The sequence below is a fragment of the Suricata suricatta genome, chromosome 11 (genome assembly GCF_006229205.1).
Source record: "Suricata suricatta isolate VVHF042 chromosome 11, meerkat_22Aug2017_6uvM2_HiC, whole genome shotgun sequence".
Lineage (NCBI taxonomy): Eukaryota > Metazoa > Chordata > Mammalia > Carnivora > Herpestidae > Suricata > Suricata suricatta.
The window spans coordinates 43,262,587-43,279,616 of record NC_043710.1 but is presented as its reverse complement, the minus strand read 5'-3'; the positions used below and the strand labels follow the sequence as shown (position 1 = coordinate 43,279,616).

Here is a 17,030-nt window from a genome sequence, read left to right as displayed (position 1 = left end):
TAATTTAAGTTGGCTGATTTAATTAAAACAGAAAGATAAGTTCATGTTACCTCCATTGCAAAATGTGTCAGAAAAGGGGAAAAAAGTTTTAAAAAAACAAAAACCTCAGCACTTTCTGGAAAGCCTGATGAGGTTTGAAGTAGCAAAAGTGGAGAAGACCGGCAGGTAGACCTCGCCATGATGCCGAAAACCACAGCTCATTGCTGGTGTCTGTAGATCCTTGGCAAGCCGGGTTGAAGCTTTCCCCTGCCATTCAGCAAATTCCTCAGAAGTTGTCTAAACATTTTGAAGCAAAAGCGTTCCTGGGTTTGGATGGCCACTAACCATTCAGAGCGACGTGGACCAGCGTTTGCAGAAAAAGTCAAACAGAGCCCAGTACCTTGGGCATCCAGTGGAAATTACACACTTCCTGGAGACCCCAACCAACTGGAAAAAACTGAAAAAACAAACTTTGGCAAGACCTGTCAAGAAAGTAACTTAATTTGGGGAATAAGCCTTGCAGGCCACTCTGCTTTAGGTTTGAGTGGCCCCTAGACATAGGCTTGAGGTAAGCCCCTGTGAAATGGTATATGGAAGACTTTCTACACCCTTTTCGTAACTTAGGAGTTCCTGATGGGGCTCAGATTAGGTAATTGGATACTCTCGGGTAAGTAGGTTCAGTAGGTAAGTTCACGTCCAGCAGGTCGACGTGCCCCACAGTTGTGCCCTGGCACCGACTGTATCCTGGAGACTTGGTGTCACTAAAGACCTGAAGTGTGTGCACCCTGAGGGCCAGCTCCAATCTCCATGCGCAGGACCTTGTGAGGCACTGGTGACACCCATTCTCACACTCCACGTATGAGAACCCAAGGTTCCCTGCAGCCTGTGAGCAAGGAGACCTCGAGAGCAGCACTGCCTGCAGCAGCGAGCCGCTGGCAGACCTGAAATAGGATTCAGGAGAGCTGGTCGGAAGACATCATCAACACGTCCAACAAGCTTGGTTCCAGCAACTCTCCCCAAGGGTCCTCGAGAAAACAGAGTACAAACACTAATAGCCAAACTACAAACTCTTGGTAATGCAGGGGCACCTGGGTGACTTGGTCAGTTAAACGTCGAACTTCATCTCAGGCCATGGTTTCATGGTTTATGGGTTCTCCGTGTCGGGCTCTGCACTGACATTTCAGAGCCTAGATAGAGCCTGCTTCAAATTCCGTTTTCTTCTCTCTCTGCCCCTCCCCCACTTGTGCTAATGCATGCTTTCTTTTTCTCTTTCCCAGAAATATTTCTTTTAAAAACTTAGTAATGCAGAATGTTGGGTTTCAACCTGGGACTGAAGAGTATCTCTGAGTGCAGAAAGTGTCCATTCCCCTAAACTCCAATCTTTGCCCCATCTCAGCAGGAAGTAACCAGAATGGTCATCATCCCAATTCCCTAAAGAATGAGGAATGCTCAAAAGAGGGTAGGGATTGAAACTGGTATCCAAAGGGATAATGGGACTGACCCGCAGCTGCAGACTAGTAAGTGCAGCTGTAACTTCTTACCCAGAACTTTTTCATTTGCCTTCAAATTCCCTGACTCTCCTCCTTGGGGGCAGATTTGAGGCTTGCCCTCCCGTCTCTGCATTTGGCTGCCTCTTGAATAAACTCTTTCCTGGCTGCATCATCGAGGTCTCAGTGATCATCTTTGCTGGGCATCAGGCAGACAAACCTGGGTTCAGTTACAATAACACGAAGTCTTTGTTGATTTATTCAGAAACACTTACTGAGCATCTGCTCTGTGCCAGGCACTGTTGTAGGCACTGGAAATCGGGCCATGAATAAGACGGACAAAAGCCCTGCGTTCCTAGGGCTCCCACTCAAGTGAGAGCTGATAGTCAATAAACAGCTGAACAATAAGAAACATACACAAAACAGTAAGTGCTTTGAACACCTTAAAACAGGATCAGGTGGTAGCATATGGTTCTCGCCATGTGTGGCCAGCGGATGGGCTCAGGATAGCAAAGGATGTAAAACAGTAGTGGCTACAGGCAGAGATCAGTGGAAGACCACGAATCCACCTTCTGTCCTCTCCTCCTTCAGCTCTGGTCTGCCCAGATGTCCCTCAGAGTGTGTCCCCCCAGGCCCCCTAACACAATGGATTTGGTTTCCAGGAGAGCAGCACCCTCGGCTGAATTTTCAGTGGACAGGACACGCCACTTGATGTCCTTCCTGACCATGATGGGCCCCAGCCCCGACTGGAATGTGGGCCTGTCTGCAGAGGATCTGTGCACCAAGGAGTGTGGCTGGGTCCAGAAGGTGGTGCAAGACCTGATCCCCTGGGACGCGGGCACCGACAGCGGGGTGACCTATGAGGTGGGTACGCGCCTGCAGTGGTGGGAGACCAAGCTTCCTGGGTGCTTCATCTTCCCCCAGTCCTGCGCAGGGGGTCCTGGACACAAATGCGGCAGGTGAAGCCACAGTCTGGTAGGGGAGGCTGGCGTAGTCTCACCTTCACGGACCTTGTGCGGTATGACCCACACAGCTGGCCAGGAGGCCATGGAAAGGGAGTGTGCTAAAAAGCAGTTCGTCAGTAAGCAAGGACCAGCAGGAAATGGGCATGGAAGCAAAAAGCAAGAGAAGGGGGTGAGAATGGGGAACAACAGAAGCTGATGTACCTTTAAGTCTGGAAATTCTGGAGGTTCCCAGGCAGCGAGATTAAGGACTTTGAATTCTCTCCTGACTGTTCCTATTTTTCAGCTATAGTCAGCACACCGACTGTATTGAAATCTGAAACCATTAGAAAAATCAGTGACAGGGCAATACACTGGAAAACCCCAGTTTGTGGGCCAAATTGGGACTACCACCTAATTTGTAAATAATTTCCAACCCCACCACCCACATCCTATTACTGCTTTCTCCCTACCAAAGCTGAGTTGAGTAGTTGTAGCCAACACAGTGTGACCCACATAACCTAAAATACTTACCACCTGACCCTCCCTAGACTAGTTTGCTAACTCCTGGTCGAGCAGGAAGAGCTCTGGGTTCAGGCCAGCCTGGTTCAGCGGTTTCCTAGCTGGATGACCTCTCTGAAACTTTGTCTTCATTAGGACGTTATCCTGTGCACCTGGGAGAATCTGAAAATCGAGGTCTCCCGACTTCTTTGCATGATACATGGTGTGAACAGAATTGCATTGACCCCAATAGCAGTTACAGCTGTTGTGAAATCCCTAACGAGGGTTTTGTTCTGATCCTAGTACAATCAAGTTGCTTTCATGGTTTTTAACCACTTTGTCTCCCATACTCTGTCTTTTTCCCCCCTAACAGTCACCCAACAAGCCCACAATTCCCCAGGAGAAAATCCGGCCCCTGACCAGTCTGGACCATCCTCAGAGTCCTTTTTACGATCCAGAGGGCGGGTCTATCACTCAAGTAGCCAGAGTTGTCATCGAGAGAATCGCCCGGAAGGTACTGGGGCTAGAGCTCGCCCTGGCACAGACCCTTCCCACCAGGAGTGCAAGCCAACTGTACCCCTATCTGCTCTGGAATCATGGGGTCCCTGGCGTAGTCCAAAATACAGGACTCCTGGACCTCCTGAGGTTTCTAAGCATGCAAATTATTCATAAGATATAAATGAGCAAAATCAACATTGCAGCAGGGTTCTTCGTGCCACTGAATGATTTATTTGATCCAGACAGATCAGTGTCTAGTGAGTTCCTTAATTGATGGCTAACATCGGCCATGGATCAGGAACTGGGAAGCTGTGGCTTTCTTGCCATTTCTCTTTCAATCTGATTGTAAATGTTGGCTCAGCACTCCACCGCGGCCTGGGATCTGCACACGGGGTGGGCGTCCGACTTTATATCCTTCCTCATCGGTCCCCAACACATGCCATTCTTTGATGGGGGCCCTCCAATAAAAATTCCTCTTGCAGGGAGAACAATGCAATATTGTACCTGATAACGTCGATGATATCGTGGCAGATCTGGCTCCAGAAGAGAAAGATGAAGGTACGTAAGCTCCTTGGTTGCAGGGAGCAATATAAACTGGCCAATACCTTCTGGGAAATCCCTTTTCTAACGGGTTTTAAGAGCTGCAAGAATAGTATATCCTTTGACTTGGCAGTTTCCCTCTTTGAGGGCTTCTGCGTGGAAGAAAAGCCCAAATGAGGCCAGGACCACCGGAAGATGTATTCACCGGTATCGGGCCTTTGCATGGGCGTCCCGGTGCCCCTGGCACTCACTGCTCTGATGGCCACACTGGCCTGTGGGGCAGCGTGGACATGTCCACTTCCCCAGCAAGGAAAGGGAGGCCCAGATCCTACAGTCAGGGCCATTCCTTCAGCTCCGTTCTCTTGTGGGATCTGGAAGTCACGCCACCTGGGCTTTTTTCTGTGTCCTTGGGCAGGAAGCTCCCAGGCTACCACACTGTCCTCAGCTGTAACCTGGGGATAACAACAGAACCTGCCTTGCCGAGAGTTGCTATGAGAACCAAACGGGATAAAATATGTAAGGTTCTTACAATGGCGTTGGTGTGTAGTAAGTGCTCAGCAAACACTGGCTGCCCTCGTCGTGACCCCTATGTATGGGGTCATTGAGAAGATGAAACAGCGACACGCACACCCCCAAATGAGGCTGTGCTCCCCCAAACTGCCTATGACATGTCTGCACATCTGTGGGAACCAGGTCTGCCAGGAAGCAGAAATGAAAGACCCTCATGTGCTGAAGGGAAGGGAGAGTAGGAGACTTCCCTGTCGTTTAGATATTCGTGGAAGGATTAAAGTATCACTTTTTTCAAGGCAAGTAAAGAGCTGCTTCCATCCCAGAGCACCCAGCTTTGCTGAGGCAGGTCAGGCAACACAGGTTTTCTTATCCACCAAAGGAGCTCACTTGTGAATAGGGCCGGCTCCGGTGTCCACGGGGTCCCAAGGAAAACCTGTCCCACACTCTTTCCAGATGACACCCCCGAAACCTGCATATACTCCAACTGGTCCCCGTGGTCCGCCTGCAGCTCCTCCACCTGTGAAAAAGGCAAGAGGATGCGGCAGCGCATGCTGAAGGCCCAGCTGGACCTCAGCGTCCCCTGCCCGGACACCCAGGACTTCCAGCCCTGCATGGGCCCGGGCTGCAGCGACGAAGGTGAGGCTACAGTCCAGGTGAGCGAGGGGCTGGCAGAGGTTTGGGGGCGGTGCTACCTGGCTGTGCTGGCCCCGCCCACCTGCTCGGATAAAGTCCTCAGTAGAGCACCAGGACCCCAAGTGTCATCGCTAGTGGGGACCGCTAGGGAAGACCCTCCCCCCATCTCCAACAATGTCTTGAGGGCTCTAAAATGCTGTATGTCTTAGGACGTCAAAGGAATTCTTGAGGTTGTCCACCCAACTCCCTCCTGAGCCCTGAATCCATTCTGCAGCAGTTACTAAAAAGCTAGCAAGCCTCTATGACAAATCACAAATAACAAGCAGTTTGCTTCTGGGCCTTGGCTCCCATCCCTTTTTAAGAAATAGGTGAAGGGCCCCTGGGTGGCTCAGTCAGTTAAGCGTGGGACTTCAGCTCGCTCGGGTCATGATCTCACGGCTTGTGAGTTAGAGCCGTGTGTCGGGTTCTGTGCTGACAGCTCAGAATCTGGAGCCTGCTTCGGATTCTGTGTGTGTCTCTCTCTGCCCCTTTCCTGCTTGTGTGTGTGCGCGCACGTGCGTGCTCTTGCACGTTCTCTCTCTCGCTCGCTCTCTCAAAAATAAACATTAAAAAAATTAGAGGTGAGCAGGTTGGCCAACAATGACTCTCAACCTCTCGCCCTAGTGGGACCAGACAATTGCGGGCCTCCATGTTCCATTCCCACCTGAATTAGAGCACCTACTTCCTGCATCAGGACCTCTGGGCTGATCACAAGGATTCTGTCTCGCTCTCTGCAACTGCTCAAACGGCAGGCCTGAGCCGTGAACTTGCATGGCCCCGGTCATGATGGCACAAGCGTCAGAGTGGCACTGAGCTAATTGCTGTGCAAAGGTCAGCTGCCCAGGGTCCAGCTGTTCTCTCCACCTGGACGGTCTGTGCTCTGTACTTTGAGCTTAACTGTCTCACATGGGCACTGAGGCAACAGGAAGGGATGTAGAAGTCAGGCTGGTTTATGGCAGGAAGAAAACCCCTTCCCAGCTGAGGATAATTGAAGAAAGCTTATCCTGCTGCAGGTCATTCTCCCTCTGGCTCTTGCTGGGGACGGTCTTAAATACGTCTCCTGGCTACACTCCCACTGTGGTTTATTGCCATTTGTGCCTTTGATAAGGCCCTGCGGAGGGGAGTGAACCCTCCCATTCCATGAATTCTAGATATTAATCCTCTATGAGACAGGATTTGCAAATATTTTCTCTCATTCCTTAAGTTACTTTCACTGTTGACTGTGTCCTTTTGCACAAATTCTAAAGTGTCATGCAATCTGGTGTTTTTCCTTTGGCTGCCTCTGCCTTTGGTATCCTATCTAAGAAATCATTGCTAAACTAAGTGCCCTGAAGGCTGTTCCCTAGGTTTTCTCTTATGTTTATAGGTCATTGATCCATTTCAAGTTAATTTTTATATGATATTAAGTCTCCATTCTTTTACATGTGAATACCCACACTTTCCAGTACCACCCTATTAGAAAGCCTGCCCTTTTCTGTTGAGTGGTCTTAGAACTCTTGCCAGACCATCTGCGCATTTACGTGAGCCTTTATTTCCAGGCTCTCTATCCTATTCCATGGGTCCGTAGGTCTGTCTGTATGCCAGCACCACACAGCTTTGAATGCTGTAGCTTTGTAGTTATGTTTTAAAATCAGGAAGTGTTCATCTTCCAACTTTGTTCTTTTCCAAGGTTGTTTTGATTATTCAGGGACCCTTAAGACTCCCTGTGAATTTTAGGCTAGATTTGACTATTTCTGCAGTTCTGCCTGCTTTTTGTAGCTGGTGCACATGCCGTCCAGAAGCCACCCCACTCAGAGCCGGATAGAGTTCTCAGTGCCCCCGTCGGTTGCCTTCTGCACTTGGTCAGGGCGTGGTTAGAACAGGAAGGGAGCAGAGACCCCTTTGGACACAGACCACAGGAACATACATGTTACTATAGCAACTGTGGCGTTTCTTCCTAATTCTCGGGGCCAGCCCTTGAGCCCAGGCTTTACCCTCTTCCCCCACGTCTGCCCATCTTCCATCCCAACCAGAAGGCTCTTCTACAAAGATCTGCTCATTTCACTCCCCAGCTGGGAGATCTGTGGCTCCTTACTGCCCATGTGTGGGCTCCTCAGCTTAATTTACAGGGAAAGCAGTCCTGCAGTGAGCCCGGGTGGAGGCCTGAGGGGGGTGAGCACTCTGACACAAATCACACAACGTGAGTCACAGAGCGGCACTAAAGACACACTGTAGTAAAGACATTTGGGGACAGCCATTGGGGGGGTCACTGGAAGAGCAGAGCCTCGAGTCTAGGAGCTACCTGTCCTGTCCACAGACACACAGGTGGGTGGTAACCATATTCTGCCTTCCTGGGGTCATGTTTCGCCAGGTCCTGGAAAGCCTGAGCTGGGGCGTGCCAAGCCTAGTCCTTCTAACCGTTACTGCACCAGCCTAACTGCTGTTACATTGGAACGTCGTGTTCTTAGTACGTGCTTCCTTTCATTAGCCTTGTCCCTGGGCCTAATGAGTGGGTCCCAGGTGAGATTTCTTAATCTACACACCACTGGCACTGTCCATAGATTAAATCACCACGTGTAGGCATCACACCTGTACAAGGGACAGCCACCGTCATGTGCAGGCTGGACTCCCACTCAGTTCTTCTAACCTCATCTCCCAATAACCATGCATGTAAACACACCGCACAGGGGTGTTCACATAAGCTTTCAGTTCACCTTAAAAGCAAATCTCCTTTACCTAACAAAAGTATACTCAGGTGCGCCCTCTTGTGTGAAATCTTGCCCTGCACTCCAAGGAGTGAGTTTTTTCCCTCTGTTCCTCAATTCCCTGGGCTGTCATATTTTCAGGACCTGGAATTACTGTGCCCAGCTCTTAGAGTAGAGCAAGATCCGTATCTTACACATCTTTTTAACCTCAGAGCATACCACTAGGTATTCAAAGCACTCAATAAATCTTTATTGATATGGATAGATGGATGACCTCATTTCCTTTTTTTTTTTTTTTAAGAACTAAGCAGGCACAAACGTGCGCATGCACACACACATGCACACGCCTGTTTCCACCCCCACTGCTATTTGGAAACAGGACTACCCAGCCATGCTGAGGGCTTTATCTTTCCCCGCAACCTCCAGAGCGTCCCTACGTGATCAGAGCCTTTGCTAACATGTCGGGATAGAAGCCAAGCCATATATAGCCCACGCTGTCAACACAAAAGAATGGTTCTACTGCCTTCCTCACTCTTCCTCTGTCCCCTGGCACAGACATTCCCTCCTCACCCTGCCATTTGTTCCCTGTCAGCAGCTGGGGCGTTCTCCTGGTTGCCAGTCTCAACAGAGGCAATGAGAAGTTTGTGGTCAGTTAGTGTCATCTGCTGTTTGGGTACAAATCCACCCTGTGTCTGCTTTCAGGTCCCTATATCCAAAGACCAGTCAGTCTTCACCCTCAGGAACAAAATTCTCATCAATTTTTCTAGACAGGGAACTGGCAGCTTTAGACAAGAACTATAAGATCTCAGGTTCCTCTGAGCAGAAGAGCTTACGTGTTGCCTCAGAATATATGTCATATTTTTCCAGCACTGTCCATAGATGTTTCTGTGACAGGGAAGTTCTATATCTGTACTATCCAAGATGGCAGCCACTACTCCCATGCGGCTACTGTGTACTTAAAATGAAGTTAGTGACTGAGGGAGGTGAAGTTTTCATTTTATTTAATGGTGTTAGATCTAGGATACATCCTAGACCATGCAGATACACAACTTAAGGTAAATTATGATATAAAACATACTTCTACCCATCCAAGCAGCTCTCAAATATATTGTCCGGGAACAAGGAGTAATCCTGAGTGCCCTGTGCACCCGGCAACATGTCCGTTTAGAGAACAATTCCTGGTTTCAAGATTTTTACCTTTTAAGTCCCCCTCCATCCTCAATTGCCTGACTCTCCCCGTGCGTGCTCCCAGTTCCATTTTGTTTGTTTTAATTCTAGGATATTTAACGTACAGCGTTATGTCAGTATCAGGTGTGCACTACAGCGATTCAACAATTCCATACATTATTCAGTGCTCATAAGTGTACATTTAATCCCTGGTTCCTTGTTCACGCATCCCACATGCCCATCTCCTCTGGAAACCAAGTTTCTCTGTAGTTGAGATGAACCAAAAAAAACTTTCTGCCCTTTGTTTTTATTTCTGAAATTTGAGTAAACTCCCCCAGGATCTGTCTTCCTCTGATTTCTTTTGCTTAGCATTATACTCTCTAGTTCCACCCATGTTGCAAACGGCAAGATTTCATTCTGTGTTATGGCTGAATAACATTCCATTGTATACATATACTATGTGATGGACACTTGGGTTGCTTGCGTAATTTGGCTATTATAAACAATGCTGCAATAGACATGGGAGCGCATATATCCTTTCAAGTTAGTATTTTTGAATTTCAGGGCAAATACCCAGTAGTGTAAGGATTGGATCATAGGACAGTTCTATTTTTAACTTTTTGAGGAACTCCCATACTCTTTTCCACAGTGGCCGCTCCAGTTTGCATTCCCAGCAGTGCACAAGGGTTCCTTTTTCTCCACATGCTCTCCCACACCTGTTGTTGCTTTTATTTTAGCTATTCTGGTGGGTATGAGCTAATCGCTCATTGTAGTTTTGATTTACATTTCCCTGATGAGTGGTGTTGGGCATCTTTTCATATGTCTGTTGTCCCTCTGTGTGTCCTTTTTGGATAAATGTCTGTTCATGTCCTGTCCATTTTTATTTATTTTTTAATATTTATTTTTGAGAGAGTGAAAGTGGGGGAGGGGCAGTTCAGGGAGACCCAGAATCTGAAGCAGACTCTGACCTGTCCGCACAGAGCCCCATGTGCGGCTCGACTCCCAAACCCTGAGATCATGACCTGAGCCAAAGTTGGATGCTCAACCGACTAGGCACCCTTATGTCCTGTCCATTTTTAAATTGGTTTTTTGGATGTTGAGTTTTGTAAGTTCTTTATACATTTTAGATGCCAGCCCTTTTATCAGAGAGGTCATTTGTAAATATCCCCTCCCATTCTGTAGGTTGCCTTTTACTTTTGTTTCCTTTGCTGTGTAGAAGCTTTTATTTTGATGTGGTCCTAATAGTTTACTTTTGCTTATTTCTTTTGCCTCAGGGGACTTGTCTAGAAAAATGTTGTATAGCCCATGTCAGAGGAATTACTGCCTGTGCTCTCTTCCACGATTTTTATGGTTTCAGGTCTCACATTTAGATCTTAAGCCATTTTATCTTTATGTATGGTATAAGAAAGTGGCCCAGTTTCATTCTTTTGCATGTAGCTCTCCAGCGTTCCCATCACCATTTGTCAAAGACTTTTTCTTTTTTTTTTCCCATTCAAGACCATGTACTGGCACAAACATAGACCTCATAGATCAGTGGAACAGGACGGAAAGCCCAGAAACAAGCTCGTGATTATATGGTCAGTTTATCTCTGGCAAAAGGGGCAAGACTATGCACTAGGGAAAAGAAAGCCAGTTCCTTCGTGGTTCCTGCCCTGGAGCTGGGCACGCGGGCTGCAGCCGCGCCTGCTCATGTGTTGCAGATGGCTCCACCTGCACCATGTCCGAGTGGATCACCTGGTCGCCCTGCAGCATCTCCTGTGGCCTGGGCATGCGGTCCCGGGAGAGGTACGTGAAGCAGTTCCCCGAGGACGGCTCTGTGTGCACGCTGCCCACGGAGGAGACGGAGAAGTGCACGGTCAATGAGGAGTGCTGTGAGTAGGGGTGCCCGGCCAGCAGGGGGCAGGGGGGGAAGAAGGGGGTGCTCCCCAGGCGGCAGCCGTGATCCCAACAGGGCTGGCCTCCCAGCTCCCAGCAGCTGCCTGATGACCGAGTGGGGCGAGTGGGATGAGTGCAGTGCCACCTGCGGGATGGGCATGAAGAAGCGACATCGCATGGTCAAGATGAGCCCAGCGGACGGCTCCATGTGCAAGGCCGAGACCTCCCAGGCAGAGAAGTGCATGATGCCTGAGTGTCGTGAGTGGGCGTGGGGCCGGGGGGCTGGGGGTGTAGATCACAGGACCCTGGCTGCTACCATCAGCAAGGTTGGGCGGGTGCTGGGAGAACGTATGGCCCACTATCCTTGCAAGAGCCATCAGGCAGCAATCAGAGGGGCCTCCCTTGAGGGACATTCTGAGTGATGCTAGGATGGCAAACTGGTGACCTCTGGAAAGCATTAGTCAGCAGCTTTGTGTTATAGGACCCCAGAGTATCTTGGCTGGAGGGTGGTACAGCAATACATTCAGGCAGGACATCCACCCCTCAGGTCATAGGCCCCCACTCTTGTTCTGCACTGGACATGCAGCCCCAGCTCTAGGCACAAATGCAAGTAGACCCACCTATCAGCATACAAATGCACGCAAGTCGGGGACTTTCCTTTAATCCTAAAATCCTAGGGATTTTAGCAACAAAGCATCCAGAAATGTATTGCATGGTCCTTGGGGGAGTGTGGGATGTTGCAGGTGGGGACTTGTGTATTCCTCCGGCTGAGCTACATCAGCAGGGGAAGTGCAGGAGAGTGACAGGAAGGACAGTAGTCCTTCTTGCCCCATGGGGCTACTTGGGTTACCTGAGGACCATCGGTCCATTGCACTCAACTCCAGGGGCCAGAGTGGGGAACAGAGGGTAGGGGACACAGGAAAATCAAAGAAAGTCAAGGGAGCTTGTTCTCAGTGGCAAACCTGGCTCTTGGCCTAGACACCATCCCTTGCCTGTTATCCCCGTGGTCTGAGTGGAGTGACTGCAGCGTGACCTGCGGGAAGGGCATGCGGACCCGCCAGCGGATGCTCAAGTCTCTGGCCGAACTCGGGGACTGTAATGAGGAGCTGGAGCAAGCGGAGAAGTGCATGCTGCCCGAATGCCGTAAGTGCTGCAGCTTCTCCTCTTACCTGTGCTGCTCCTGTGGCCCGGCTGTCTGCTGGGGCCCGAGAGCATGGACTCGGGATCCCCATGTGAGCCAAGACCATTCCCTCCTCACTAGCAGGAGGGGGTCCTGCCACCAGCTACACAAACTCTAAGTTGCTAGGAGTCTACAGAGGAGACAGAGATGGGAAACATAGCCCGAGCTCAAGGAGCCTTATTATGTGGGCCTTGCCCTCGCCGCCCTCACAGCTGTCTGATCCATGGGTTTTCCAAGCTTTCTACTTCTATTCCTTTTCCCTGTGACCATTCTTACCCATGACTAGAGGGGCGGACGTGAAGTCAGTAACTCCTGGACTTTTGCAGCCTTGCTGAGACAGGCAGCGAAAAGCTCGATGCCCACCTCCATCTCTTCCAAAACCTCTGTGACCACCTGTATTTCACAGGTGCTGATCTCCAAGGAGAGAGAGAGAGACCATTTTTCCAGCTAGTCTTGCGAGAAAGCTGCTCTTTTAGGAGGTAGAAAGTCAGTCAGGCTTGCTAGGATTGGTTTTTCTGGCTTTCTCTGAAAGCCCCTTGGTCTTTCATGCTCCCTCTTCCTTGCTATTTCAGGGTGGCTACCTGGGTTCAAGTCCCAGCTTTGTCCCTTTATGTAGATGACTTAACATCCCTGTTCAACTGTAAAATAGCAAGAAACCTTTCCACGTAACTGGAACGAAGTGCCAAACACTAGACCTGACCCGTATGTTACACTCGCTGTTACCTATTACAGTCCTGAGCTGCTTTAGCTGGACAGTCATGTGTGGAGATGACCCAGACCATGAAACTAAATGGGTTCACTGAATGGAGAACACTTCCCATGTGCCAGGAACTAGGCTGGGAGGATTATTTCCTTTAATCCTCATAACTAATGGAAACATACCATTATCCTCATTTTAACATCAGCTGCCTGAGCTCACAGGGAGAAAGGCTGAAAACTACTGACCAATAGTTCTTCCTAGATCAAGCCTGGGTCTACTTCTACAAACCCAGCAAGGGGTCCAGAATTCTTTGCCTCCTTAGTCACATCCTCAGAAACGGACTGTTGGGTTATTTTCCCTCTACTTTGTGAGGTGCTTGCTTAGTAAGAATGTGCTGGATCCTATACCCTGATAAACCCACCCCCTCCTCTAATGAATTTCCTGTTTCTGGCTCCTGTGATTTTTGCACAAACTGCCATCTATAGGACCCAGGGTGATGTTGAACAAGAAGAGCTACTGGAGTCTTGCTGCAAAAGTCACAATGGCCTTGGGCACTGGTCCACAGTGGTCAAGCTGAAAAACCCCATCAGCTAGGCCTTGCCTGAGAATATCCAAGTCCTTGGGTTTTCCATGGCTCTATGCCACTTAGGGTTGATTTGACAATATTCCAGATGCTCACAGGGAAGGGCGAGAGACTCTGAACATCCAAATTCCTCCCAAAGACTTGGAGACATGTGGGCATAGAATGTGTTAGGAGCTGGGGGAAGTCAGTCTGCCTCTAGGAGCCTCTGTTTCTTCTGTAAAATGGGAAAACGGCACCTTCCCTGCATTTCTCAGACTTGTGTGCAGATGTTCAGAGTACCTAAGTGGCCACGTGCTGTTTCAGACAGACACTCACGCCCATCTGTGTCTTGCCAGCCATTGACTGTGAGCTCACCGAGTGGTCTCAGTGGTCAGAATGTAACAAGTCCTGTGGGAAAGGCCACATGATTCGAACCCGGATGATCCAAATGGAGCCGCAGTTTGGAGGTGCGCCCTGCCCAGAGACCGTGCAACGAAAAAAGTGCCGTATCCGGAAATGCCTGAGAAATCCATCCATCCAGAAGCTGCGCTGGAGGGAGGCCCGAGAGAGCCGGAGAAGCGAGCAGCTGAGGGAGGACTCGGGCGGCGAGCAGTTCCCAGGTACCGCTCCCAGGTCCGAGGCTGGCGCTCAGGGCAGTGTCAGAGCAGGGAAGGGGTGCAGGGTGGGGGGGTTGTGAGTAGAAGAAGGCATCCCAGGCAGCAGGGGCAGGGCTCCCGAAGAGCACGCGATGGTCAGTAAATAGGGGGCAGATGGAGCAGAGTACAAGGGGAGAGAGAGAAAACCAGCCTAGAGAAGTGGGGACCAGACCATAAGTCCAGGGGCCTGCTGTTTTGAGACTTGATTCTACAAGAAGTTCTAAGCAAGACTGACTTGAACAGACCTGTGTTGAGTGGTTTGGAGGTAGCAAAAACAGCCACGGAGGCGAGTTTTGTTTGTAGCCCACGGAAAAAAGCATGTCCCCTACTCTAGCATTAAAAAAAAAAACAAAAAAAAAAAAACCCCACAGCCTGAGGCTTCATTGTTGAATAAGCTGCTCCACAAGCAATATCATTGGCGAAAGTATGAAATGAGTTTAAAAGGTTCATGGTTCAGGCCTTGGTAGACTGACTGATGCTGTTTGGATTCTCTGGGTGAGGAAGGTGCCCTGGTTGAAGATTAATGGCTACTCTGAGTTTCTATTTTAAAAGGCACAGTTCAATCTACCCCATTTTCTCCTCCCTAAGCCTTTTCACCCCAACAGGACAATGAGAGAAATCCAGATATGCAGGGCAACCTGACAGTTCACTATCTGGTATGCACACCGCTCCTTAGTGGACAAAGTGCTGTCTATTGGACACGGTAGTCATTCATTCAACAAACATCCATTATGCCCAGCTATGTGCCAGGCAGGCATTGTGCCATGATCTTCTCCTCCATGAAACTTAGCATAGTAAACATGCCTGATTGCACAAGAGTGGTATAGAGGACCATAAAAACCTTGTTGAAAAGATCTAACCTCTGAGAGAGGAGTTTTAAGGCTAGCATGTTTATCTGTGTACCCGAGTCTATGTAGGAGACCACGTAAATGGGGGGAAAGCATTAGGAGAAAGTGGTTTAATTGCTTAAGTGGTAGCTGCCATCAAGCCACCCCACAAGTACTAGGGTCCTGTGGTCCGTGCCCTGAGCTGGGTCAGCTGGATGGGTCTTCTGAGGTCTTGTTGAGACTCCTGCAGCTCTTGGCGGCTGGGGCTGGAAGGTGTAGCCCAGGCTCACAGCCGGGGCCTCAGCAGTCTCACCAGGCTTGTGGACCAGCTTTTTCCAGCCCTGGTCGCTCCTGTCCCATTAGCCAAAGCAGGTCAAACAGCGACACCCAGATTCCAGAGGTGGAGTTGTGGACTCTGTTCCTTGATGGGAAATGCCACAGCAGCATTTGTGGCCTTTTCTGGCAGTCCATCACATAGGAGTTGACAGTCCAACACGGACTCTAACCATTGTTCAACCCAGCCCATCTTTCCATGCAAGAGCAGAGAAGCCCAGCCAGTTCACGGACAGCTGTGGACTGGAGTTCAGCATTCAGGTTGGTCTCCCCATTTCTGCTTCCAGGCTGCAGGATGCGCCCGTGGACGGCCTGGTCAGAATGCACCAAACTGTGTGGTGGCGGGATCCAGGAACGCTACATGACTGTCAAGAAGAGGTTCAAAAGCTCCCAGTTTACCAGCTGCAAGGACAAGAAGGAGATCAGAGCGTGCAATGTTCACCCTTGTTAACGAGGGTCTGAGTTTTCCGAGGCCACAGCCTGGGTTGCACAGTCACCGATGGCTGGAGTGTTCGTTTGCTTGTTGTTTAAGGCAATTTAAATTGTATACCCTAGTTTTCATTTCTGCAGTGTGGCTCACCCACCGGTCCTGTGGATGCCCGGGACTTTCTTTCTGTCTGCTTCTTGGCAGGCACAGGCGGCATGGGGCTCCTGCACCCCCAGCTGGCCCTCCTCTAGCACGGGACGGGGGAGTGGCAGCCACCTTGTACTGGATGGAAATGCGTCCCTCCGGAGCACCCACCTGGGCAGCAGACAGTGGCCTGGCCCCCTCCACAGGGAGACGCAGCTGGGTCTGGAAGGGACTTGGTGCCGTGAGGAGGAAACAGTCCCGCTCCCACGGGGAGCTCAGCTTCCCCTCACTCTTGCCTTTGGCCTGCTTGCTCGCAGTAGGAACCTCGTTTGCCCACCTCTTTTCATTTAGTGGAATTTAGGGTCCCTTGTTGAGTCTCTGTCATCAACAGTTCTTGCGGGGGGGAGGTGGTAGACATTAAGTGAATTGATGTAGGGTGGCTTTTCTTTCAGAAATGTATCTCCCCTCCTGATACCCCAGAGCAAGGAAACAATGGCTGCTTTATTGGAAATTAAGGTTGCCAGTTCTTACACTTGAGGTAAAAGGTAGTAAGTCTAGAAAGTACCTAGCGCTTTGGGGAGGAAGGGGGGCACAATTCTCCTAAGGATGCCAGCCTTATAACCCTTACTAGGGCCAAGGCAGCAGAACTGGCCTCTCTAGGAGTCCCAAACCTATGCTTCTGAACTCTTCTGACACACACCTAGACTCTTAAGTTTTCAAACCAGTTCTACCAAGAAAATATTTTAGTTATACATCAGCTGCCCGCATCCCACCAAGCCACTGCTTCAACAAAATACTATCTCTGTACTTTAAAAGGTTTTTTGTTTTTCGTCCTAAAGTTTTATATGTGGACAGAAAAAAGTGTTTCAGAGACCAAGAAAGAAATCTAAGGAGAAAGGAATTGTTAGAGAATCAGGCTGGGTAAGAGCATCTGGTGGGAAGCCAAACTTACCTCAGCTTTCCATTCCGGGGCTCTGGCCCGCCATCACATGCACAGGAAAGGCCACGGTTTTCCATCCCCTTCCACACACTCGTATGCACCAAATTCAGGGATTCTGACTACCAAGACTTCGTGTAAAAGGACATTTTATTGAGCTGAGTCTATCAGCAGTTTTCACTCACTCATTTATCATTAAAACTGTCTCATTTCTCTTGCAGGTTTTCATTATGCTTAATCCAAATATGTATCCGGCTGAGATGCATACAATGTTCTGAATACACTACTTTAAGAACTTGCATTAAACACATCAGGATATCTCCAAACACAACATATATACGATATAGCCCTGAATCTGTATTTTCTTTAACATCAGAGACTGTTCAATAAAAAACTCATTTGGGTCTGTC

The 17,030-nt window shown here is 49.5% G+C and overlaps 1 protein-coding gene across 1 annotated transcript in view; it reads left to right on the top strand.

Moving 5' to 3' along the window:
* Window positions 1-17,030, top strand: part of SPON1 (spondin 1) — a 258,449-nt gene extending 241,419 nt beyond the window's left edge. The window contains exons 8-16 of the mRNA XM_029956974.1: window positions 2,129-2,330; window positions 3,282-3,422; window positions 3,889-3,964; window positions 4,910-5,092; window positions 10,680-10,850; window positions 10,945-11,112; window positions 11,833-11,997; window positions 13,653-13,916; window positions 15,400-17,030. Of these exons, the coding sequence (XP_029812834.1) occupies window positions 2,129-2,330; window positions 3,282-3,422; window positions 3,889-3,964; window positions 4,910-5,092; window positions 10,680-10,850; window positions 10,945-11,112; window positions 11,833-11,997; window positions 13,653-13,916; window positions 15,400-15,563 (1,534 nt within the window). The 3' untranslated portion in view covers window positions 15,564-17,030. The remainder of the gene's footprint in view (window positions 1-2,128; window positions 2,331-3,281; window positions 3,423-3,888; window positions 3,965-4,909; window positions 5,093-10,679; window positions 10,851-10,944; window positions 11,113-11,832; window positions 11,998-13,652; window positions 13,917-15,399) is intronic.